This window comes from Mauremys mutica, chromosome 1 (assembly GCF_020497125.1).
Source record: "Mauremys mutica isolate MM-2020 ecotype Southern chromosome 1, ASM2049712v1, whole genome shotgun sequence".
NCBI classification, from domain to species: Eukaryota; Metazoa; Chordata; order Testudines; family Geoemydidae; genus Mauremys; species Mauremys mutica.
In genome coordinates, this window is record NC_059072.1 from 227,957,192 (window position 1) to 227,981,397 (window position 24,206).

At 43.5% G+C, this 24,206-nt stretch overlaps 1 protein-coding gene across 1 annotated transcript in view; it reads left to right on the top strand.

The window, feature by feature from the left end:
* The window catches only part of ACE2 (angiotensin converting enzyme 2), a 39,827-nt gene extending 15,991 nt beyond the window's left edge, over nt 1-23,836 (top strand). The window contains exons 8-18 of the mRNA XM_044995965.1: nt 1,119-1,288; nt 3,563-3,789; nt 4,526-4,670; nt 8,001-8,099; nt 8,920-9,042; nt 9,356-9,528; nt 11,132-11,190; nt 17,551-17,651; nt 21,706-21,819; nt 23,075-23,269; nt 23,719-23,836. Of these exons, the coding sequence (XP_044851900.1) occupies nt 1,119-1,288; nt 3,563-3,789; nt 4,526-4,670; nt 8,001-8,099; nt 8,920-9,042; nt 9,356-9,528; nt 11,132-11,190; nt 17,551-17,651; nt 21,706-21,819; nt 23,075-23,269; nt 23,719-23,836 (1,524 nt within the window). The remainder of the gene's footprint in view (nt 1-1,118; nt 1,289-3,562; nt 3,790-4,525; nt 4,671-8,000; nt 8,100-8,919; nt 9,043-9,355; nt 9,529-11,131; nt 11,191-17,550; nt 17,652-21,705; nt 21,820-23,074; nt 23,270-23,718) is intronic.
* The last annotated feature ends 370 nt before the right edge of the window (nt 23,837-24,206 follow it).

Here is a 24,206-nt window from a genome sequence, read left to right on the forward strand (position 1 = left end):
ACCTTTTCATGTTCTCTGTATGTATAAATATCTCCTGTCTGTGTGTTCCATTCTATGCATCCGAAGAAGTGAGCTTTAGCTCACGAAAGCTCATGCTAAAATAAATTTGTTAGTCTTTAAGGTGCCACAAGTACTCCTGTTTTTTTTGCGGATACAGACTAACACGGCTGCTACTCTGAAACCTGTCATTACACTTGCAAAGTGCATTAAGCTAATGTGCACAAAGGCAGTCTTAGTACGCAGTAAGAGTATCCGCACTGGGAATTAGTGCAGAAGAGCTAGTGCACGCCAGCTCCTGTGAGCTTTCCACCCCCCCTCCTCCCATGTAGACAAGCCCTAAGTGACTTGCCCAATGTCACCCGGATGTCTATAGCAGAGAAGGGAATTGAATCTAGATCATCTGTGTCTCAAGCTAACACCCTCACTGGACTTTCCTACCCCCCTTAATTTTAAAGCCTGTGACTTTATGGCTTTACTCAAAGTCAGGCTAATAAAGAGCTCCCCCTACTTAGAATAAGTAAAATTGCAGAATGAAATTCAAATGAAGGTTTTTAAACTAATTTTCAAGTACAGTTACGATCAGATAAGGGACTCTAAAATCAAACCCTTTTTTACTCAGCTCTGTTGTCTGTCTGTATTCTGAGTTACAGATCCAATTTCCCTTTCACCTGGTTTTACAACACTGCTACTCCACTGCCTTCAACAAGTTACTCCTGACTTACACCACTGAGAGGGGAGAATTGGACCCTATATCTGTGTACATTTCTGACAAAACTACGTTTTTACTACTTTTCACTCCTGTTAATGCTTTTCTGTTCTGGCTCATGCATTATCAATAGACTAGCTTTGACTGCGGAAACCTGATTATTGATGGTGATCCATAAGCCAGCTTGACTCAGCTCCCGTAGTGATTTTCAGGACTGGCAGTAAGCTACCCACTTACTTGCAAACTGTAAGACTTTGATTTGAAGTCATTGAGATATAATAAGTATGGGGACTGTGATGCTGTTTTTCAGAGTCACTTTTCAGAATAGAATCTGTTCTACTGGACTGTGAGAAATATCTAGCCATAGAATGATTGGCTAATATTATAAGTGAATTCTCATTGTCTGTTTCAGAATTGGGATGCAACAAAAATATTTAAGGCTGCTGAGGATTTTTTCATCTCTGTTGGCCTCTATGGAATGACTGAAGGCTTCTGGAACAATTCTATGATTATAGAGCCTAACGATGGCAGAAAGGTTGTTTGCCATCCTACAGCTTGGGATATGGGAAAAAAGGATTATAGGTACTGTAACGTTTGTAACTCTTTCCTATGGGTGCTCATAGAATCTTCACATTTCTCTTCAAAGATGTAAAAGGCTGTTATGAAAAAGGCAGTGATCTCTTGTTCTCCAGGTCTAATAAGGTTAGGACGAACAGTAATTGGCTTAGTTTGTAACAAGAGAGATTTGGGTTAGATAAGTTGAAAAAAATTTCTAACTAGAAGTGTGGTTAAGTACTAGCACAGGTTATCAAGGGAGGTTGTGGAATCCCAGTCACCGGAGGTTTTTAAAACGAGATTACACAAATGCTTATCAGGGATAATCTAGGTATACTTGGTCCTGCCTCAGCACAGCGGGCTAGACCAGATGACCTCTTGAGGTCCCTTCCAGCTTTACAGTTCTATGATTCTTTGCTATCTAGTCAAGTGCACCAGGGCAAACTGCTATTTTAATTTTAGCTTTTCCTTACTTCTCTAATATTTTTGGTAGGGGGCAGATTTAGGGTGGTTAGGGGAATCTAAACTGGATTTTATAATCTTTTTCTGTAAAATCAATGGGCTACTCTCTTCTATTAAACAGAGGATTGTGTTTATATTCATATAAGTTAGTGATAGAACAACTGTGTTGGGCGACATCAACAAAATTATCAAAAAAGTACAGTGCTTAGCCTGGGGCCATGTGGAATTTTTAGTGAAAATTTTAGTGAAAATTTATCCCCATGTATCTGCTTCATATTCAGTGAGAATGTGAATTTATATATAATGAGACCCATTGGAGCAGGTTCTATCTTCCCTTGAAATTAAGGGTACTGTAGTTACCAATATCCTGCAAGGAGAGAATTTGATCAATGGTGGGTCACTAGATATCAGTCATTGATATAGGGGTGAAAATTTCTAGTCCTGGACCATCTACCAATGTAATTTGGTGGCAGTGAAGGGAAGCCACATTTGAGGGTAAAGAGAATAATTTGTCTGGTGGGGTTTTATGAAATAGCAGTTGTATGAAGGTGCTTAGAGGTGTGAAACATCAGGAGTAGCTTTGGGTGAGATGGATTAATGAGCAGAGTCCAGGGGAGGTGGTCCAAGATGCATGATACATTCAGCTCATCACATGCTTCTCCCATTTAGCACACGGATGTCACTATATGCTGTATGTACTTTGTCCTTAAATGACACTTTATAAACATTAAATAGTGAGGCCTCAATACCCACATGAGGTGAGCAGAAATCATCATCATCATCTCCATTTCGCACAGGGGATAACAAACAGGAGTTAAATGACAGAGTCGGTGGCAGAGAGGAGATTAGAAAGCAGGTCTCTTGCCTGCTATGCCTTATGTCTTATTCACAGATCATAATGGTCCCCAGGCAAATCGTGTCTTAGCTACCCCAACTGTAAAATGCGGCAAATGGTGCTTATCCATCCCTATAAAGTGTTCTGAGATCAAGAGATAGAAAACTGCTGCCGTAGGTGGGTACAAAGTACCATCTACAGCAGGAAATAGAGACACAGAAAGGGTAATTAATTTGCTTGGAAGGAGCTGTGTTCAAGTGGATTATACAGAGGCTTAGCAGAGAAAGGAAACCTGAGTGTAAAGATTTTGGTTCCAAAACCAACTTTCTGTGACTTGGCCATGTCCTGTAACTTCAGAGATAAGCTACCTTTCTCTAAGGCGCAAACCCTCGTGGAGCTCCTCCAGTGTTGATGTAATTCTGTGGCACACCTCACTCAGGGCTGTGTGCAGTTTGCACAGTCCAGCTAGTCAAAAAGGTGCAATAAAGCCTTAAATCTCCATGTAGCAGCAGAAGTGTTAATAATACGTATTGACAAAAAATGAATGTGGTCAACGTGCGTCTCTACATGTCTAAACACTCAGGCTAAAAAGAGTTCTATATGCATAGCCAATTTTTGTTAATTTCTTACTGTATTATCCAACCAACTGTGTAAACTTGGCAACAGATATTTTCCTTAATAAGCACTGTTAATGTGCCAGCTTTCAGAGTTCAGCCATTTTTTACTTCTCTGCATACAAAACGCATGGCAATATTCTTTTTACCTCTGCAGAATTTAATAATAGCCAAAAGAATTTTACTTAAAACTTTCCCCAAAGATCACCTTTAGGAAGGGATCAAACATAGAACAGACCCAAAGGTGAATGTTTTAGAAAACGATGAACATGAAATACACCAGGGGGTTAGTAAGTGAGTTATTTAAGCTGTTTTGCATCCGGTACCAAGCAAATGGTATAACTCTGCCAGTGTCTTTATTTAATTTAAATGATTTGCATTGGAATGCAGGATCAAGATGTGCACTAAAGTGAATATGGATGACTTCTTGACGGCACATCATGAGATGGGGCATATAGAGTATGATATGGCATATTCCAACCTCTCTTATCTGCTAAGAAGTGGAGCTAACGAAGGATTTCATGAAGCAGTAGGAGAAATCATGTCACTGTCGGCAGCTACTCCAAAGCATTTGAAATCACTTGACCTTCTAGAATCTACTTTTCAGGAAGACAATGGTAACTAATAAAAATGTATTCATGCCATATTTTGTAGCAGAGTATGGGTAAGTTTGTAAAACAAATGAATTACTTAGATGCTTTTGAGAATTCCATCTCAGTTACATATCACAATATGTTCATTTCCAAAATGACTTCCTGAACCAGGAAGCAGTTATTTATAATTTGATGCTACTGCAAGAATTTAGAATTGGTAGTTCTTCACTACCTTTGTAATTGAATAATTATTGAGGAAATCTTCATAGCACAGTAAGGTTAGTGGTGGTCCTTGTACTTTGTTTACATAAAGCTATGCAAATCTATATCAAAATGTAAAGGGCTGCTTTGTCCAACTTCTTCACAGTTGATTTGTCTGACTTGTTCAGTTGAATATTAGATGATGAAGATGAGCCTAAATCAAATCCCTCAATCCAAAATCCTCCAAAATTTAGATTAGGATTTGGATCCAAACTCTTGAGCCCAGGCACGTCTCTACTAAATAAATACAATAAAATAATGTTGCAACAAAAGCCACAGGGATTATGAATGTTTAGAAAGTAGACCTGGAGCAAAAAGAGAAAAAAATGTACAGATTTGCATAACAATATCTTCCTGGGTTTCTTTGGTTTTTTTTGTGTTTCACTAAAATTTTCTAAGCAGATGTACTCATTAGCTATGTATGGTGAAGGAAGCAACATTAGTAGCCTGGTCATGTATTCATCATCACCTTAACAGTTACATTGTGCTCTTTTTTCAGAAACGGATATCAACTTCCTACTCAAACAAGCTCTCACTATTGTTGGAACAATGCCTTTTACTTACATGCTAGAGAAGTGGCGATGGATGGTATTTAGAGGTGACATTCCAAAAGATGAGTGGATGAAGAAGTGGTGGGAGATGAAGTAAGTGTGGGGAAACAGGAAGAAGAACTTTTGGGAAAGAGGGTTTAAGGGATCATTCAGTTTTCATTTTCAGGAGTACGAGAGACATCAGGGAAGTGGAGGGGAATGCCAAATTATTTAGCAAAAGTAAACAGATCTGTCAGAGTGGCACTGAAATGCTATCCACTGGTAGATGATGTTCTTGGTCTTCATATACCTGTATGGACTAAATGTCTGCAGTTTCAGAGATTTGGGTATGCTGAAATAGGTCTGTCTCCATGGTACAGTTTGGGAAATCAGCTCTTCAGGAGGAAAAAAAGGAGCTATATTTCATCTCCACTCCAAAGGCACAGCAGGCAAGAGACCTGCTTTCTAATCCCATCTGTCACAGACCTTTTAACTTCTCAGTGTTTCACAGTTACCCCACGTGTAAAATGGAGCTAATAATGGTATTCACCTATCTAATAGGATCTTGCTCAATATCACTAATGCACTTTCTGGGACCTGCTCCCAAGCCCATTCAATGTAATGGGTGTCTGTCACAGAGTTCACAACTCACCGCTGTGGAACATGTAGCTCATGACCAGTCTGATGCTCTCTCGTTTGGTGTCTCACCCCGTGGTATCACTCACACTCTCTTTCTGGAGTCAGGTTACTTCCTTTTCACCACTCCAGGTGCTCCCTCTTCATAGCTTGGTCCTTTGGCCAGGTCACTATAGTCCTCCTCTTCTGGGGTATCAAAGTCCCATTGGATGGCTGTCCTAGGCTGTCTTCTGCTCCACTACCCTGTCTGTGCCACTTCTCCAGTGGCTAGGAGGGAACCCAGGCCTGCCCATTAGCCCAGGTACCAGGCAGGGATCCTACAACCAGTGGTCGGCACTGTCCAAAACCTTGCTGTTCTTTCCCTCGGCCGCTTCCCACTTTGTTTCTGTCAGGCTCCTTTTCCACCCTCTTTTGGGTATGCCCATCTCCTTCCGTTTTGCACCGCATGGTGTCTCTCTCTCTCTCTCTCTCTCTCTCTCTTTCATCAGATTACTCTCTCTTTATCACCCAGGGTATTCCTTTTTCATGGCTTGGCCCTATGGTCAGGTCACTATAATCCTCCTCTTCTGGGGTATCAAAGTCCCATTGGATGACTATCCTAGGCAGTCTTCTTCTCCACTGCCCACCCTGTGCCACGTCCCCAGTGGCTGGTAGGGGAACCCAGGCCTGCCCATTGTGCCGGGTTCCAGCCCAGAGACCCTACAACCAGCAGCCAAATTCTGCACTATCCAAAACCTTGCTGCTGTTTCCCTGGGCTGCTTCCTACTTCATCCCTGTCAGGCTCCTTTTCAGCCCTCCTCTGGATATGCCCTTCCCTCAGGGCCTGAATCTCAGGGCTTCAATTCATCTCCAGTTTCCTCCTTTTCCCCTCTAAGTGCAAAAGGTGACTAACAGCCTTCCCTACTGCAGCCCACCTCTTACTTTCTCCTTCCTGGTTTTATAGCAGTTTAGCCTGGGCTTCATCATCAATTAGAGCTTTTCAACCCTGACTCTCCCCCAGGTGCATCTTGTCACAAGGCTAATTGGTCTTTCTCTCTATTCAGGCCTTGCATGGGGTAGACACCTCATCATGGTGTCTTTGGTTCAATGGGCTATGCAACAGACCCATGATGAGTGGTGTGTGAAGCCAATTGATTGTGGAATATTTTACAACAATGATTTTACCTTTCCTACCCCATCCTAACATAAATCCTTTGGTTTTTAACCTTTTATGTCAAAGGGCCATATCCTGCTATTCATTTTGAAGCAGTGCCACCATTGACATCACTGTGAGTTCTGTGGTATTGATCTCAAAGGTAAAAAAAGTTAGCCGTGTTATAAACTCTTTCACAGTCCAACATTAAAACATAGATACTAGGTTTGGAGTTTTTTTCTACAGAAGCCTTGGTTTTACTTAGTTCCTTAGCAAACACCCAAAAGCATTCATTCTAAAGTTGAAACACATGGAAGAAGAATAAATTAAAACAAGTACTTATACTGAAAATGACATTGAGTGATATGCAAATTTAACTTAAACCTTTAAAGTTTCACTCCATTTGGAGGCAAACTATCAGAGTCTTCTATTTGTAGAACAAACTTTCTTTGATGAAAAGAAAAGGGTTAATTTCACTTTCAGTCATGTTGGGTAGAATGTGTCCTGTTTCTAACAAACACACAGACACAAGGTAGAGGAGAGATGGGACAGAGAAGGTGAGGGAAATATGGCTTTTGTTGATGTCTTTGGAACACTGGAAGGCTGGTGAGTCACGAATGGATGCTTTGGCTGGCAGGCCATTCAGGGTACCTGTTGCTTGGACTGTGGTTCACATTCCAGTCAGGGACATAATCTGGTTGGGTCTTTTCTCCTTAAACAGGACAGGATTGTGGTCATCTCATCCCACTGTGCTGATGCAATGCAGTTGATTTCAGGATTTGATGAAAAAACAAAGACTAAGAGATAGGATAGGAGGAAGGGGGAGAGGGGGAAAACAACACAAGAGGAATGGAACAGAACAGGATCTTATGTGCCTTTGCAATTCTGGCAATTAAGTATCCCCACTGATGGGCTGAGGCCTGGATGTCATGATATGATTACCAGGACTCACAAGTGAAAAACAAAGTTATTTGAACATTTGCAAAGCCTAGTGGCCTTCCTCTCAGGAAGAAAGTCTGGTCAGCTCCTTCTATCATGGGGTCAGAGAAGATGATAGCAGACTGGGATACAAGGTGGAAAAGGAGGTGAATTTTTTTTCAAAGTCTTTTTTTAAGAAACCCCCCAAGGAGAAAAGTGAGCAGCATAGTTCATCCCCTTTTATTTTGTCCACCAATTAGGCCAGATATCCACCACATCAATTTTAGCTCATTAATTTCAGACAACACCTCTTCTGTTTTTACAAAGCATCATTTCAATAGTCCTTGAGTGATATCAGTCACCTCTTTTTGTTTGGACTAGTCTAGTTGCTCTGCCTGGTTTTCTTGCATTTTTTCATAACATTTATCATAAAAAAACTGTTTACCATGGTTACTTTTCGAACTGGCAAAAAGTCATAGATTATTGTGACATTTTCACTCACTTCTTACATTTGAGTTTCCAGTCAAGGTTAAATGTTTAGGTCCAATAATCCCATGCACAGTAGTTCCATGCATAGATCAATAGCAGTTTAGGAGCCTAGTTTATTTAGCTTTGTTATGTCTGTATTTGGAAGGTAAGGGAGATGCCAACAGTGATGACTGCTACAAACAGCAGCTGTTATGTGGAAAGGTCAGTATATTTTTTTCTCAAGAACTAGTAATGGAAATGCCTCTATTTTTTTCTCCCCCTATCCACAGGCGAGCAATAGTGGGTGTGGTTGAACCACTGCCTCATGATGAAACGTACTGTGACCCTGCTGCTCTGTTCCATGTGGCCAATGATTACTCTTTCATAAGGTATCCTTATCATCATCACTTAACTCCTAGAGGACAAGCAGCTGTGTGCTAAATACTTCACTAGAGTGTTAAGGCCAAATTCTTCTTTTGGTTAGGCCCTGGCCTAAGGCCTCCTGAAGTCAATGGGAATCTTTCCACTGACTTCAATGGGCTTTGGATCAGGCCCGCAGACTAGTTACATTTGTAGGGCCGGATTCTCACACGCTGCAATGTGACTGGAGATGCCCAGTAGCAATTCCTTGCCGTGCAGAGGAACTTTCTGCACAGCAGTGTAATGTTGGTGGAGATGGCTCTGTTGTTTCCTATGCCAGCTGCCTCTCTGACCCTCCCCATAAGGGGAAAGAGGGAGCACCTTGGAAGTCCTTCCCTGGAGTCAGGTTCCTAAAGAACCAGCGGAACAGGCCCCTGAAGGATCAGTAGCTAGAGCCAGTGACATACATTAGGGATGCCTCTGTACAGCCCTGACTCAGAGAGCTGCAGCTGACTCCCTGGGGGTCCTCCATCCAATCAATCCCAGCTGTGCTCAGCTGGAGTGGAGAATCAGAGTCTCTGCAACCCCACTTACTCCAGCTAGGGCCCATTGTAACAGAGAGCACATCTCGGCTTTTATGCTGTGTTTGATTTTGGCATTTGAACATTATCAGGATGTTAGGCCCAGCCCGTCATTAGTGTTTTGTCTTTCTTTCCAAAGTGCCCAGTGTCACTAGCAGGAGGGGTGATCTAAATTGCGGCCCATTCCAAAGGGCAAGGCTATTTGCTGCTCCAGTGTGAGCTGGGTAACACAAAGTATGGCTTTTGTTCTTTTTTTCTTTTCTTTTAGATATTACACAAGGACCATTTATCAGTTCCAGTTCCAGGAGGCACTTTGCAAGGCTGCTAACCATACAGGTCCTCTTTACACATGTGACATTACTAATTCCACGGCAGCTGGTCACAAACTGCGGTAACAAAGCACACAATTTGTTATATAAAAGGAGATTAAATATAACAGGGCCAAATTCATCCTGGCTGTAAAGCTACTTAAGTTACTGAAGCCAATGGGGTTACACCAGGGATAAACTTGGCTCTACATTAAAGTCTGTTTCCTCATCTAATTCCACTGGAGTTATGCAGACTTATACCAGCTGAGGATCTGACTCATAGGGGTTTAGTCTCCTATCAATGAGAAGGGAATTTATTTGCATTAATATGCATGTGTACATATAATCTGTGCACAGATGGAACCTAGCAATAATTTTTGATCCTTCCATACCCAGGGACATGCTTGTCTTAGGGAGATCACAGCCCTGGGCCCAGGCACTAGAAAGTATAACAGGAGAAAAGAAGATGAATGCGACACCCTTGCTCCACTACTTTGAACCCTTGCACCAGTGGCTGATAAAGAACAATAGTGGCAGATCTGTTGGTTGGAACACATTCTGGACTCCATGTGCGTAATGGTTTTATATGCAATTCAGAGTGCTTGACAATACAACTGCTCCTCAACCTATGCCCCCTTTCTGTTTCTGCAGTTGTTGAATCTGGCAGCTGGGAGAGGCAACAGGCATATTCTACTGCCCTGGAACCCAGCAGTAAGAGTTGCTCATGCAAAAGTGCATTGACTTCATCACTCCCAAAGCTGGAAGTCAGCATACTCAGGGACCACGGTGGCCATCAACCACCTGTCACAGCTTCACCTGATTCCCAGAAACTGAGCACTTGACCCTGATAATGAATTATTGACAAAGGGCACTTTAAAAAGCTTTTTTACACCGGCAGTGCTAAAAACTCAGGATGGATAAACAGAATGAAGGGAGAATAGTGGTTTGGTTTGTAGGTACTGAACAGTATCAGCTCTTCAGTTATATTCCTTGCTTGAGACTACTGAGCATGCTTCACATCTGCCGGGCTGGTGAGAACTCATCTAGACTTTCAGTCATCAGAGCTGGAACAGCAATCAGGCTAGGGTGACCAGATGTCCCGATTTTATAGGGACAGTCCCGATATTTGGGGCATTGTCTTATACAGGCACCTATTACCCCCACCCCATGTCCCGATTTTTCACACTTGCTGTCTGGTCACCCTAGATCAGGCTCAGGGTGGGCAAGCCAGTCTGGAATGTTAAATGTCATCTCTCCCTGGCTCTCCATTGCTGGCCATATAAAAAAGGGTGCCCAAGAAGTGGGAGGAGGAGTAAAATGCTTTATTCAGCCCCGCATCACTACATCAAATGCTGAAGCACATGTGAGACACATACCTGTAGCCAGTCAGGATGGGAGAATGCAGAATATCCTAGTGGCTGAGAACAGTGTTGTGTCTGATACTCTTATTAGCCTAAGGAGGGTAAAAACTATCAGTAAAACAAAATCACCTCATCATCTCCAGGGCGGGTGCAAGGATGTTTCGCACCCTAGGTGAAACTTCCACCTTGTGCCCCCACCCCGAGCCCTGTGGCAGCTCTCCGCACCCCCTGCCGCCCTGAGGCACCCCCCACTCCGTGGCAGCTCCCCCGCTCCGCCCTGAGGCACCCCCACCCCACGGCAGCTCCCTCCAGCCCAGGGAGCCGTGCGGCAGCTCCCCCCCAGCTCACCTCTGCTCCACCTCCTCCCCAAGCACGCCGTCGCTGCTCCACTTCTCCCGCCTCCCAGCCTTGCAGCGCCAATCAGCTGTTTGGTGCTGCAAGCCTGGGAGAGAGAGAAGCAGAGCGGGGCGGCGTGCTCAGGGGAGGAGGCAGAGCAGAGGTGAGCTGGGGCGGGGAGCGGTTCCCCTGCATGCCGCGCCCCCCCTTACTTGCTGCAGGCGGCCCTCCCCGCGCCCCCCTGTCCCAGGTCCCTCTGCCTAAATGCCGATGATGACCGGGGCAGCCGAAGATCCAGACACCGCAGTTGCTGCCGAAGGACCCGAAATATCGCCCCCCAAATGCTAGTGCCCTAGGCGACCACCTAGGTCGCCTAATGGGTTTCACTGGCCCTGATCGTCTCACTTGCTACACAGTAGCTTTATGGAAAAGACTTTGCAGTTCTGATGCAATGTTTCGTTTCTTTTTAAATCAGATTCTAGCAATGCAATCAAAGTGAGGATCAGTCTGAAATCAGCACTTGGGAACAATGCAGTGAGTAAATCCAGATCAGTGTATTCATTCTGTTGCTATTTCGTGTTTTGTTTAACAAATCATAGATCAACACGGAAATATCTAGCTGAATTCTATACAGGAGGATTGGATGCTTTCTATTACAAACAATATGATTGCTCTTTCTAGCAATTTGTTTGCATATTTGATGTCATTTTTCCAGGCCCCGATAAACCTTGCAAACCTCCTCACACCCTCCTCCCTGTCTATGCTCCAGCTCAGATGCCCAAATGTCCTGACTGTTATGTTTCTGGAGTGCAGTAGCTAGTAGGCAAAAGATGGTACTTCCCTCAACATCGTGCTGGAGGACTGGCTCACTGCTAACTCAGCCAATCTGCCAAGGCTGGGCATTTGGCTGCGGATTTGCTCCTTATTCTAGATTTCCTTCTTCGTGTTACTCTCAGTGGAACAGTGCACAGACCCTTCCTTCCTGTGAAAGGTTGTCATTGCCGTCAAAGCATGAGCATTTTTCCAAGTAAAATTGGGTCGTCAGGCAGGTGCTTATTCCTTATGTATCCAAACACTCACATTTGAAATTCAGATGAAATTCAGGAACCTATTGGTCTAGGAAGGTTACACAAATGTGTTTTTATTTCTCACACAAACCCACACTCTTTCAGTTCTGTCACTCTCTTGCATGCAAGCCCCAGGAACCTTTTTTTTTGCTTCCTATCCCCCTGAGTTGAATTAGATGTCATTCAGCGGTGATAGAAACACCACAAAAAGGCTCCCATATTGCAACACTTTTATTAGCCATTATAGTTAATGGTTAACTTAACACCATTTTATGCCTGGTTTTTGTCATCATGTTCTTGTGTTGTGCAACTGAGTGGCTGTAAAACAATCTCATTTACAGTACTTAATTTGAATGACTGTAAGATATGGTCCCAAGCTGCAAAACAAGCACATAAACATTGTCCACTAAATACATTTCTGCGCTGACACTCCTTCTACACAAGTAAAATGATTCTGCAACCTTGTAGTTCAGCAAGGGATCTTGGTAACATGTGCTAACTAGTGTGTAGGCATGTTGGGAAGATTCCTACATAGGACTTGCCACAGCTCACAATGGGACACATTCAGCAATACAATTGAGCTGCTTTGTACTCCCCAGACAGTGCAAAGCAGCCCAAATTCCAGTTTAACTGGTTGGCTATGCTGGGTTTACCACTGTTTTGCATCACCAGAGCAGCACGAAATAGCTAGAGAGTGTGCAAGTAAATCTGGCCTAATAAGTGCTGATTTGCAGCAGTAAAGAACCATAGGCTAATATGGAGATACACCTCTACCTTGATATAACGCTGTCCTTGGGAGCCAAAAAATCTTACTGTGTTATATTGAACTTGCTTTGATCCACTGGAGTGTGCAGCCCCCTGGAGCACTGCTTTACTTTGTTATATTGAGGTAGTGGTGTATATGTATCTTATAGAGCTGGAAGGGACCTTGAAAGGTCATTGAGTCTAGTCTCCTGCCTTCACAGCGGGGCTAAGTACTTTCCCTGACAAATTTTTGCCCCAGATCCCTAAATGGCCCCCTCAGGGATTGAACTCACAACCCTGGGTTTAGCAGGCCAATGCTCAAATCACTGAGGTGCCCCTCCCCTGCTGGGGGGGGCCCTCTGATTCAAACATGAAGTAATGTACATTTTTTCTGACTGAAGGAACAACTTCACAGTATCGTACAGGTGCTTAGAAGTGGGACTAAGTACACAGCAAACTGCCTGTATTAGAGCATCTCATGGTCACAGCTGTCAGAGAAGGCGTCCTGTCTCAAGTCTGGGATTGACTGTGCAATGGAGATAGTGTAATGTGAGCCTGAGAGTGACTATGGGCCTAATCCTGTGCCCATCAAAGTCAGTGACATCACTGCTTTATGTCACTGAGCACAGCTTCAGGCCCCATGCTAACGCCTGGGTTAAACCTCTAGCCATCTCCCTTGTGTGCTACATGGTCCAATCCCGCAGCCAGTGTAATTTAGTGTAGCTCGGCTGAAGTCAGTGGAGCTACTCTGACTTACACTAGCCGAGGGTCTGGCTCAATAGTTCTAGGAGCCTGAACAGCCTTAGCCAGCTGTTGTGCAGTGTAAAAGCTCTGCTTCTTCTCACCTGACAAGCCTGACTTCTGAATCCTTTCTAAATATGGCAGCAGCTATATTGTATTACATCTGACACACTGGTGCTGTTACAAGTCCAGGAAAGATTGAGGCATTCCCTTTCAGTTACGGAAATACTACAAAGTTAACTGAGGCACAGTGGATTTTGTGAAAAAAGTAAATTGAGAATCAAGTATCAGAGGGGTAGCCATGTTAGTCTGGATCAGTAAAAGCAGCAAAGAGTCCTGTGGCACCTTATAGACTAACAGACGTATTGGAGCATGAGCTTTCGTGAGTGAATACTCACTTTGTTGGATGCACCCACGAAAGCTCCTGCTCCAATACGTCTGTTAGTCTATAAGGTGCCACAGGACTCTTTGCTGCTTTTATAAATTGAGAATGAACTTCATTGTCTGTTTACTACAGCTTATGTTAAAGAAGCAGCTTGTTTGGAACAGCACATATAACTTAAATCTGTTGCACCTAAGCATCTGTTTAGAATGTACTGTTGTCTCAGGCGACATTGATCAGGTAGAGACACTTGCAGCTTTGCTCTAGCTGTGACTTTACTTTACTAGAGTGTCTGAGAGAGAAAAAAATATATTTAAAAGACTGCCAGGACCAGTCCTTTTGAACTCAATTAATTTCTGCCAACTGCAGACTAAATATTTCATAAACCATTTAATATGAGGATCTGTCTCTTTTTTAAAAATTGACTCCTTTTTAAATGTTAACCAGAACCACTCTGTCAGCATCTTCTGTGCGATCACACCATAAAAAGCTGAAACACAAACTGCTAGGTCAGCAGCTTGTAGACAACTAAGTGTATTTTAAAATGGAAATTTCTTCTAAAATTAGAGACCAAACTTACATTTTCTCTTACATAGCACATGAGATCTTTGTTTGAATACTTTCTGAATGAAAACATCATAAAATAGATTTTATAGAAACAAGATAGATAATTAAAAAGCTAAAGGAACTGCTAAATAGAACTCGTCAGGAAACAGATTTTTCCATACGGTGAAAATTTTTAAGATTTCCTAAACATTCATCCTGAAAACCAAAATTTTGAAATTGTTTGCAAAACAAAATTTGAAAAATAATTTATTTTCAGTCAATCAAAATGTTTTGTTTGGATAAATCTGAAATGTGGTGGTTTTGATTCTGGCCCTTTTTTATTTTTTAAATTTTTATATAAATAAAGTAAATTTCAAAACAAGGTCATTTTGAATTACAAATTAAACCTTTTTGTTCTGAAAATGTCAAAACAGGACATTTTGCCATTTTCAATTTTTTTTTAATTTCTAAATGAAATGTTGAAATTGATACAATTTCATGAAAATAAATCAGTTTAGTTGAAACAGCATTTTGCAATGGAAAACCATTTCAACCCAAATTTTCCAACCAGCTCTACTGCCAGATATGAAAAGCGTTGGTTGTGGAATCAAACTCTGTTAATACACTGGGTTCTTTTAGGGGGTGGAAAATAGATATTGTAGAGTATAAAGGGGCAAAGGATGAAAGGAAAATTAGAAAAAAGCAAACTCAGTGGCATGATGGACCAGGGGTGGCTCTAGCTTTTTTGCCACCCCAAGTGTGGCAGGCAGGCTGCCTTCGGCGACATGCCTGCAGGAGGTCCCTGGTCCTGCGGATTTGGCGGCTTGCCTGCAGGAGCTCCGCCGGTCCCGCGGCTTCGGCGTACCCACCACTGAATTGCCGCCGAATCCATGGGACCAGCAGGGTGCCCCCCATGGCTTGGTGCCCCAGGCATGCGCGTGGAGCGCTGGTGCCTGGAGCCGCCGCTGTGATGGACTGTGGTGGTAGCTACAGGAGAAAACAATGCTAACTCCTATGAATGCTTAAGTAAAGGCACCAATGTGTGTAGTATCAGCTAAATAATGAATGTACAATATACCAGAGCAGAGATAGCCCATACAGCTGTATCTTTCATTAATACTAAGGGCCAGATCCTGGGGTACTATCTTTGCATGCTCAGCACACCTCAGAAGGAGGTGTTTGTGGGCAATAGTGGCTTTAAGCCACCTTTATTGCCCCGTAGGGCCTGATCTGTAGCTCACTGAAGTCAGTGCAAAGACTTCATTGGCTTCAACGGACTTTGGATCAGAACATTGTCCCTCTGGCTGCTGAGCACTGAGCCTGTTCCTGGAAGTAATGTAGATTCAAGTCAGTGGAGCCGTGCTACACTATACTTGCTGAGGAATTGGTCTACTGACAGTGTCTGAGTTTAGAAGCAGCATTTCCTTCTGTTCTAGCTGAATCCACCATTCACTTCCATGGAGCTAGGCTGACATATACCAGCTGAAGATATGGCCCAATGTGTCCTCCTTTTATGAAATTCACTGCAGCAGGAGATCAGAGAGTTAAAAAATGTAGCTGTATTTTTTAAATTGCTATTATATAAGGGGTATCTAGAGTTTTATATCATGCCCATGAGCCTCATATCAGAGCTGGATAATATTACCAATAATAACATTTATGGGCGTGCATGCCAAGATATGTGTAATCAAAGCTCTGGCTTCAAGTTATAAACTGATTGCTACAGGTCAAAAATGAACTTTCCTTCCACGTACACCATTGCACAATTGCGTAGGATACATTCTCAGTTATTGCTGGGTTTTTCCACCTGCACAGGGAGGGGCACCTGCCAGAGGTGAGATATTTAACTTGATGCACCACTCTCTGTTTCTGTGTTCCACTGGAGTTAATTATCTGACGTATCGTGTAGTTTGCTATGAAATACGACATACGCTCTGCTGTTTTTGAATCACTTGTCTAGTTTGGGGCACAAAAATCAATACATACCTTATGCAGAAACATTGCTACAAAGAATTCTTAACAAGAAAAATACAAAGACAAAAACAACTCAGTCTCCTACTAAATGACTTGTTTATGTATAAAATTATAGAATAGAAACAAGTGTCTAAATCAGAAAGTCCTTTCCCAGACAAAAGTCCCAATAACTCCAGTGGAAATACTCCTGGTTAAAGAATCCACAAGAGCTAGGATTTGGCCTCTCATTATTTTAAGCAAAAAAAAAAATCTTTTCAGCTATTATGAACCCTTGTGTTGAAAAGGGACAGACGTTCCTCGTGCTATTTGTGGGATTCAGTCGGGACACAAAATAGCCTTAGGTGATAAATAACCTAAAGTGACAGAACTTCAGATAGATGACAACACATTAAAAGATGGTCAGGTTCAGAGGAACAGCATCAGCTGTGGACTAGATATGGGACTGGAATCCAGAACCCCCTGCATTCTGGGCTTGGCTCAGCAATTGACTCACTCAGGGTATGTTTATACTGAGATTAAAAAACCCGTAGCACCCCCTTCCAGACCTGGGTCAGCTGAATCAGACTTGCAGGGCTCAGGCTGCCGGGCTAAAAGTTGCCGTGTAAACATTCAGGCTTGGGCTGGAGTCTCGCATCTGATACACTCCCCTGTCCCAGGGTCTCAGGGCCCTGGCTCCAACCCAAGTCTGAACATCTTCATTGCAGTTTTATAGCCCCACACTTTGAGCCCTGCGAGCTCGAGTCAGCTGACCTGGCTCAGCTGCAGCCATGCCACAGGGCTTTTGTTGCAGTGTAGATGTACCCTCTGTGAGCTTCTTCACGACACTCCATAGGTATCATTTTTCCCCATTTGTAAAATGGGGAATCAATCACTTATCTATCTCAAAGGGAGTTATTAAGATTAATCAGATATTTGTAAGTCACTTTGGGCATGTAAAGTACCTTTGTACATAAGTAAGTGGTGAGCCAAGACTTCCATTGTTCTGCTCGTTTTCTTACCTCATTCTCCCGCAATGTTTGTCCACCTCTCATGTGCTGCCTAGTAGAATGTCTATGAGCTCTATGGGGTAGGGAATGTCTTCTTTGTTACCTTCTGTACCGCTCCTCGCTCAATGGAGCCCTGAGCCATGACTGGCGCGTGATCCAAGTCAACACATTTTGAAAAGAAAAGTTGTTTTGAAATATTAAAATGAAAGAATTTTTTTGTGTTTTTTTTTGGCAGGGGTATGTTTGGTTTACAGCTAAAACAATTCGGCAGATTCAGCACCAAGTTACAAAATGTTTTGATCAATCTGAAGCTGCATTTTCTGGCAAAAAAAATTTGTCTAGCTGTAATTATAATTACTGCAACTGAAGCAGTATTTTCAAAGTAATTGCTTAATGCGCTGTAATTTTCAGCATAATTATAATCTCTATTGAAGGTCTGTTTTTTATATTGTAGTACAAATGGGATGAAAATGAATTATATTTGTTCCAGTCATCAATTGCCTATGCCATGAGGAAGTATTTCTCAGAGGTCAAGAACCAGACTGTCCCATTCCAGTGAGTTATTTTGTTTGACTATGCATGCGGTGAGCATACAGTACTGCTTTTGGTTCAGCAGGGATATGTATTGGTGGAATTGATTGTGATTTCTGTATAATGTAGCTGGAGGAGGTCTGGTGGTTTCATACTAAAGGACATGAGGGCATTGGCTGGTCATAACAGGGGAGCCACTTGCTTTGCCTCATGCTGTTTAATCTTCAGAACTTTTGACAGAAAGTAAAACATCACCTGTGCAACAGTTAGATGATATTTTATTTTTGGATGCGGTAGAACATTAGTTTACCACTTACTAAAGGTGAGATTTTATCATGAGAACAGCTGCCCAAATGCTAACATGGGAATATGGCTATGATAGCCAAAGAACAGAGCAATAGAGATACCTTCCCTAGAGGAGAGACATTCCATTAAAACTAAAAACTGAAATTATATAAAATACTAGGCAACAATATTCATATCAGATACATGATGCTGAATAGCCAAGGGATTTTGGACCCACAAAATGTGAGTCAATTGATCTGAATGAGTTGAAAAGTCTCCCACAATAAATAAATGCTACCCTAATCTAATTTCATTTAAAAATAGACAGTCATTTACTAACATAGGCTATGAACAGAAATAGATATTTTTACAAAAAAAGCATTATTCTTGCTAAGTCTCTTTGAATGATTTTTAGATAGGCCTCTTTGGATGATTTTCTGAGGCTATCTGCCTAATATATTTGATCACATTTATAGCACCTCAATCACCGTTATGTCTAAGCTAAATTCTCAGCAGGGCCTAGGTGCAACCAAATGCTAGTTTTTATTCTCTAGTTCAAAGTGCAAGAAGCTGAGCTGAATGTTGCCCCAAACATGCAAGGGCAACCCTTCTGTTCTGTGCTTGGCCAGGTGCTTTAAGGCCGGGGTTCTCAACCTTTTTCTTTCTGAGCCCCCCCCCCCCTCCCCCAACATGCTATAAACACTCAACGGCCCATCTGTGCCACAGCAGGCTGTTTTTCTGCATATAAAAGCCAGGGCCGACATTAGGGGATAGCAAACAGGGCAATTGCCTGGGGCCACAAACCACAGAGTGTCCCGCAAAGCTAAGCTGCTCAGGCTTCACCTTCAGGCAGGGCCGGTGCAAGGATATTTTGCACCCTAGGCAAAACTTCCACCTTGCACCGAGCCCCCCTCTTCCCCCAGTAACATTGGTTCATTGAGGGGGAAATCCCAATGAACCTTTATAGACCCCAGGGGCCAGCCTGCCCAGGGGCCGCTCCCTAGACCAGGTTCCCCCCTCCCCACCTCCTGAACTCCCCTGGAGGGTGCACAGCCCTCCTGTGAGCCCTCCCTGCCCCACCCTAGCAGCCCCTGCCCCGAGTCCACTCACTGGCTTTGCCGGGCTTGGCGGGCTGCAGCAGCTCGGCAGGGAGGAGCCGCCTTCTGGAGGCACTGGAAAGCCAGAGCGAGCCACTTGCGGTGGTGGCGAGCCCCAGCCATGGAGGAGCTGGCGTGGCGCAGGGGGGCAGCAGCCCAGCAAAGGCAACAGTGCCACTAGCAGGGAGCAGCCAGGCCCCCGCCCCTCCTGCCCAGGCTGCGGCCTAGCGCCCCCCCTCCTGGGGGCTCCTGCAGCAGATGCATGTGGGCAGAGGCCCCTGTGCACCCCACCGGCTCCCCCCTCGCCATGCTTGGACTCTGCGACTCCCGGCAGTGTGAGCCGCCGCCACCACTGCCCCTCCCAGAGCAGGCTCCGGGCCCCACGCCCCGGCGGTGGCTCACATGCCCGGGAGCCGCAGAGCCCGAGCGTGGCGAGTGGGGAGCTGGGGGGGCGCTTGGGGGCCGGCGCCCGCATGCATCTGCTGCAGCCTACAGGAGCCCCGGGGGGTAAGGAGGGTGCCAGTCCATAGCCTGGGCAGGAGGGGCGGGGGGTGTGGCTGTTCCCCACTAGCGGCGCCGCTGCCTTTGCAGGGCTGCTGGCCTCCTGTGCCATGCCAGCTCCTCCATGGCTGGGGCTCACCGCCCCCACAGGCCAACGCTCTAGATCTTTGGTTCCTCTGGAAGGTGGCTTCTCCCTGCCGAGCCAGGACACCGCTTTTTGGCACCTCCAGGGCCTTCTTTAGGATTTATGGGGCTCTATGCAGTATTATTAAACTGGTTCCCCTATGCCCCACAGCAGCCTGAGCTTGCAGCCCTGGGGGGTGGGGGCAGAAAGACAAGGCAGAAAGAATAACAAGGCGCCCAGCCCGCCTCACAGTGGCAGAGAATCACAGTTTCCCGCAGAGACCCCTGTACCCTCTCCCTCACGCAGAATGGGCGTGCAGAAGGTACCTAATTAAAAGCACACAACTTGAGAATAAAAAATGTCGGCCACAGGTTTTTGATATGCCCTGAAGTTTGTCAGGCATTTATTTGCAAAAACGTTGTAGTAAGGGCGAGTCAGCTGTCTTGCTGAATACAACATTAAATATTATGGAATACATGATGCAGCTCTTCTCTGTTTTACATTTTCTTAATCCAGATAACTACATATTTAACTCACTGAAACAGACATTATTTTAAATGAATCAGTCACCGTGGTTTAGTGTGATCATAACAATGTTAATTGCTTTTAGAAAAAGGGAACACTAATTTATTGTGTGTGATCTCCATAACAATACACATGTTTATGAAATTCCACCAACTTTAAAAAATAAGTTTCCAAAGATTTTAGGCATAACAAATGATTGTATATCTTACTAAGGTACTGATTTTGCTGGAGGGTTCTCTTAAAACTAGTTCATCAGATAGTCAGAAGTAAAGAAAGGGAAAGTCTTTGTCCAGCTATCTGGTAGCAAAAGGCTGTTGTCCCTTTAAGGGCTCTCTTCAAGGAGGGTGGGGGGGGGGCATGAAGGGAGAAATGGATGGACAGAAAGGACAGGAAGACTTTGGAAGTATGTTTTTTTACTATGATAATTAAAATGTGTATTTTAGGTAAGGGTGGTCTTTTGAAGAATTTATTTTAAAACCCATATGTCTGAATATCCAAGTATTTAAGGCTAAAGATGATTGTGCATCTAAAAATCTAAGCAAGGATTTTTTAGAGATGTGATTTTTATAATCTTCACCAACTCACTAATGAAATATTTTTAAAGCAAATTTTAAACTAAGGTCCTGTAGAGTAACATGTTCTGAGTAAATATTACAGTCATACACAACTGTTTTTGTCAGTACATTGAGGGCTTGGCTACACTTACAAATTTGCAGCGCTGCAGCAGGGTGTGAAAACACACCCTCTCCAGCGCTGCAAATTGCGGCGCTGCAAAGCGCCAGTGTGGTCAAAGCCCCAGCGCTGGGAGCGCGGCTCCCAGCGCTGTCCGTTATTCCCCACAGGGAGGTGGAGTACGGACAGCGCTGGGAGAGCTTTCTCCCAGCGCTGGCGCTTTGACTACACTTAGCGCTTCAAAGTGCTGCCGCGGCAGCGCTGCCACGGCAGCGCTTTGAAGTGTAAGTGTAGCCAAAGCCTCAGAAACTGACAGTATATACTTGGGGGTTGGCAAATGCCTGTTAAATGGCTTCATTATCCTTTGAATGGCTCTTTAACAGTTTCAGTGTTGTGCTAATAGGTCTGGCAGGCCCTGTCTCGGCCCTGGGCGTGCCCAACCACTTGGCACCCTAGGCGACCGCCTAGTTTGCCTAATGGTTGCACTGCTTGGGCTTGGGCAGCAGGGCTGGACTTTGGTTTTTTGCCCTGAGCCCCAGTGAGTCTAATGCCGGCTTTGTTGGTGGATCCCCTGAAAGCTGCTCGTGGCCCCCCAGGGGGCCTCGGACCCCTGGTTGAGAACTGCTGCTTTAAGGGATTATGCCACTGGGTGCCTCAATCCTGGGGCAATGCATCTGTATCTAGAATTACTTAGTAACACAAAACTGAAAGCTCAAGTGTTGACAAAAATACCTCTTTCAAGCAATGGACCCTTAAGTTGTGCTGCTAGGTGTTGTTTGTAGGTATCGTGGATGCAAGATTTTCATTCATGTGATTTTTATTTGGGGGTATCTCTTTAATCCTGAAACTTTTTTTAAAATATATTTCCCATCAGGAGCACAGATATCCACATAGAGGCTGAAACAAAAAGAATCTCCTTCTATTTTACTGTCATTAGGCCTAATACCTCTGACATCGTTCCCAAATCTGAGGTGGAAACAGCCATCAGGTGAAATTTTGCTCTTAGAGGAAATAACATGAAAGAGGGTTGGAGCCATATAAATACTCAAATGACTGAGGGAGGTGTTATAAGAAAGTGTAACTCAAAACTAAAATAAGGAAAAATTAGGATGAGAGAAATTGTCATATGAAAAAAGATAAATAGCCTGTCTAATCTGATGTTGCTTTCAAAGCAGCCAATATAAGGTGACACAGAAAAGTTGTGAAACTCCTAGAATACATTGAGTTGCACTGTACTGTGCCATGGAGAAGGTACATTTCTCCAACCGAAGCTGGTGACTAGCTTATGCCCTGAACTTGAAGATAGATGACCCATGTAATTTTAACCTAACTAGTGTAAGTTCAGGTGCTATTTTTTAGCAGGACCTTCAGGATGATATGTTAGAAAGAAAGCCAGGTCTGGGAGACTGTACAGACGAGATCAAGGATGGAGAAGTAAATTTGTGATACTACCACAGAGACAATAAATTAAGCTGTGTGAATAATAAGGTTGTGGATGATACAGAGAGAGAAAAGAAGAGTGGACAAAGGACAAATCCCCTAGGAACTTGCTGGGGAGAACTAAAAACCAAAGGGGAGGTGCTGATGGGTGGTCAGAGAGGTTGGAAAACTAAGAGAGAATATGGCCAAAGAAGTTATGGTTTCTTGCAAACTTTGTCAAAAGCAACTGAAAGATCAAGGAAGATCAAGATGCAGAAAAGTACCTTAGACATGGCCAGGAAAAGGCCCCTGGAGACTTTGGCGAGAGAATTTTTGATGGAGCGAAGAAGGCAAAATGCAGATTGCAGGGGATCCAAGAGGGAAACAGAGAAGGGGAAGTCAAGGCTGTGGTTGTATGCTGGGCATCCAAGGAACTTAGAGGTAAAGGGAAGGAGAGAGAGAGAGAGAGAAGATGCAAGTAGACAGTGGGGTCAAAGGGTTTCTTGTCTTGTTTTGGTTTGGCTAGGATTGGGGATATTATTGTGTACAGTAACAAATCTGAATATGTCAAGTCTGGTTACTACAGAAATTCAGGCGTTCAGTTACTGTCTTTGTAGCAGGAGCAAATCTAGCATGTCTTGCTGCTGTATGCCTGCAGTATCATGCCAGAAAGAAAAATAGTTTATCACTCCAGTACTGAAGCAGCATCTTCAAGCAGAGTTCAACGGAAGTTTAGAATACCTAGATGATTATAAGGAATCCAAAAATATTTGATTTGTTTGTGTTTAATTCATTCCTCTGTTTGATTGTGCTCTTGATGGCAGAATGTCTCGGGGACGAATCAATGAGGCTTTCAAACTGGATGACAATACTCTGGAGTTTGAGGGTATTCTTCCAACACTGGCACCACCTTATGAACCACCTGTTACTGTCTGGCTAATACTGTTTGGGGTGGTCATGGGCGTGGTTGTGATTGGAGTCATTGTCTTGATCACCACTGGGCAGAGAGACCGAAGAAAGTAAGTAATATTTTAAATAATATATGCCAGTAGTGGAAGGCCTGGCAACTCAACATTATTGAAGCTAGTCCTGAAGATGGGTTTTCAGCAAGCCTAAATTGTTTATTTGGGTTCCAAGCCACCCTAATGCACTGGAGGAACTGACCTACAATATGCTTTGCATGTCTTTTTTTTTTCATAAGAATTATTTGAACCATAATTTTGATCTGAAACCAATACAACAAAGATTGGTTCATTGATTTACAACTTATTTGTTCAATGGTACTTCTACCATATGATGTACTGCCTCGTGTTCCCATGAAAGTCAATAGGCCCAGTGTAATTCGTTTTTGCAAAATGAGTCACATGAAATACAATATTTTTTTTACAATAGTCTCTTGTTAGAATCCAAAAGTACTTGATCAAAACAGAGGCTCAGCTCTATATTAACAGATTCTTTTTGCTTATAGGAGAAGGAAAGCAGGCACAGATGAATTAGTACAAACCAACCCCATCAACCCTGAACCTGAGGATGGAGAAGTCAATCCAGCTTTCGTAAAACATGAAGATCAACAAACATCATTTTAGAAAATAATGCAAATTCTCTATTTAAGTTTTTGTTTTCATTTTAGCTTTAACAACAATGCATTGGAAAGACCAAAATAATTCAGATGTCATTAAACATTATGGATTCTGATATTTTCAAGCAGTTGCCCATGTGCAGCCTAAGGCAAGTAAATGACTTGTTTGCCATCTCTGTGTTCAATCGGTGATGTACAAATACACAAGAGGTACATTGTGTGTAGCCCTTTCTTGAAATATATTTATCATATCACACTGCCACTCATGCTGCTATCCGTCAACCAACTATTTGCAATTTCTCTGTGTTTGCTCTATACTCTATTGCCAAAGGTTTTTAACTTAGCTGTTTCTAGACCATGAGCAGATATATAAGAAG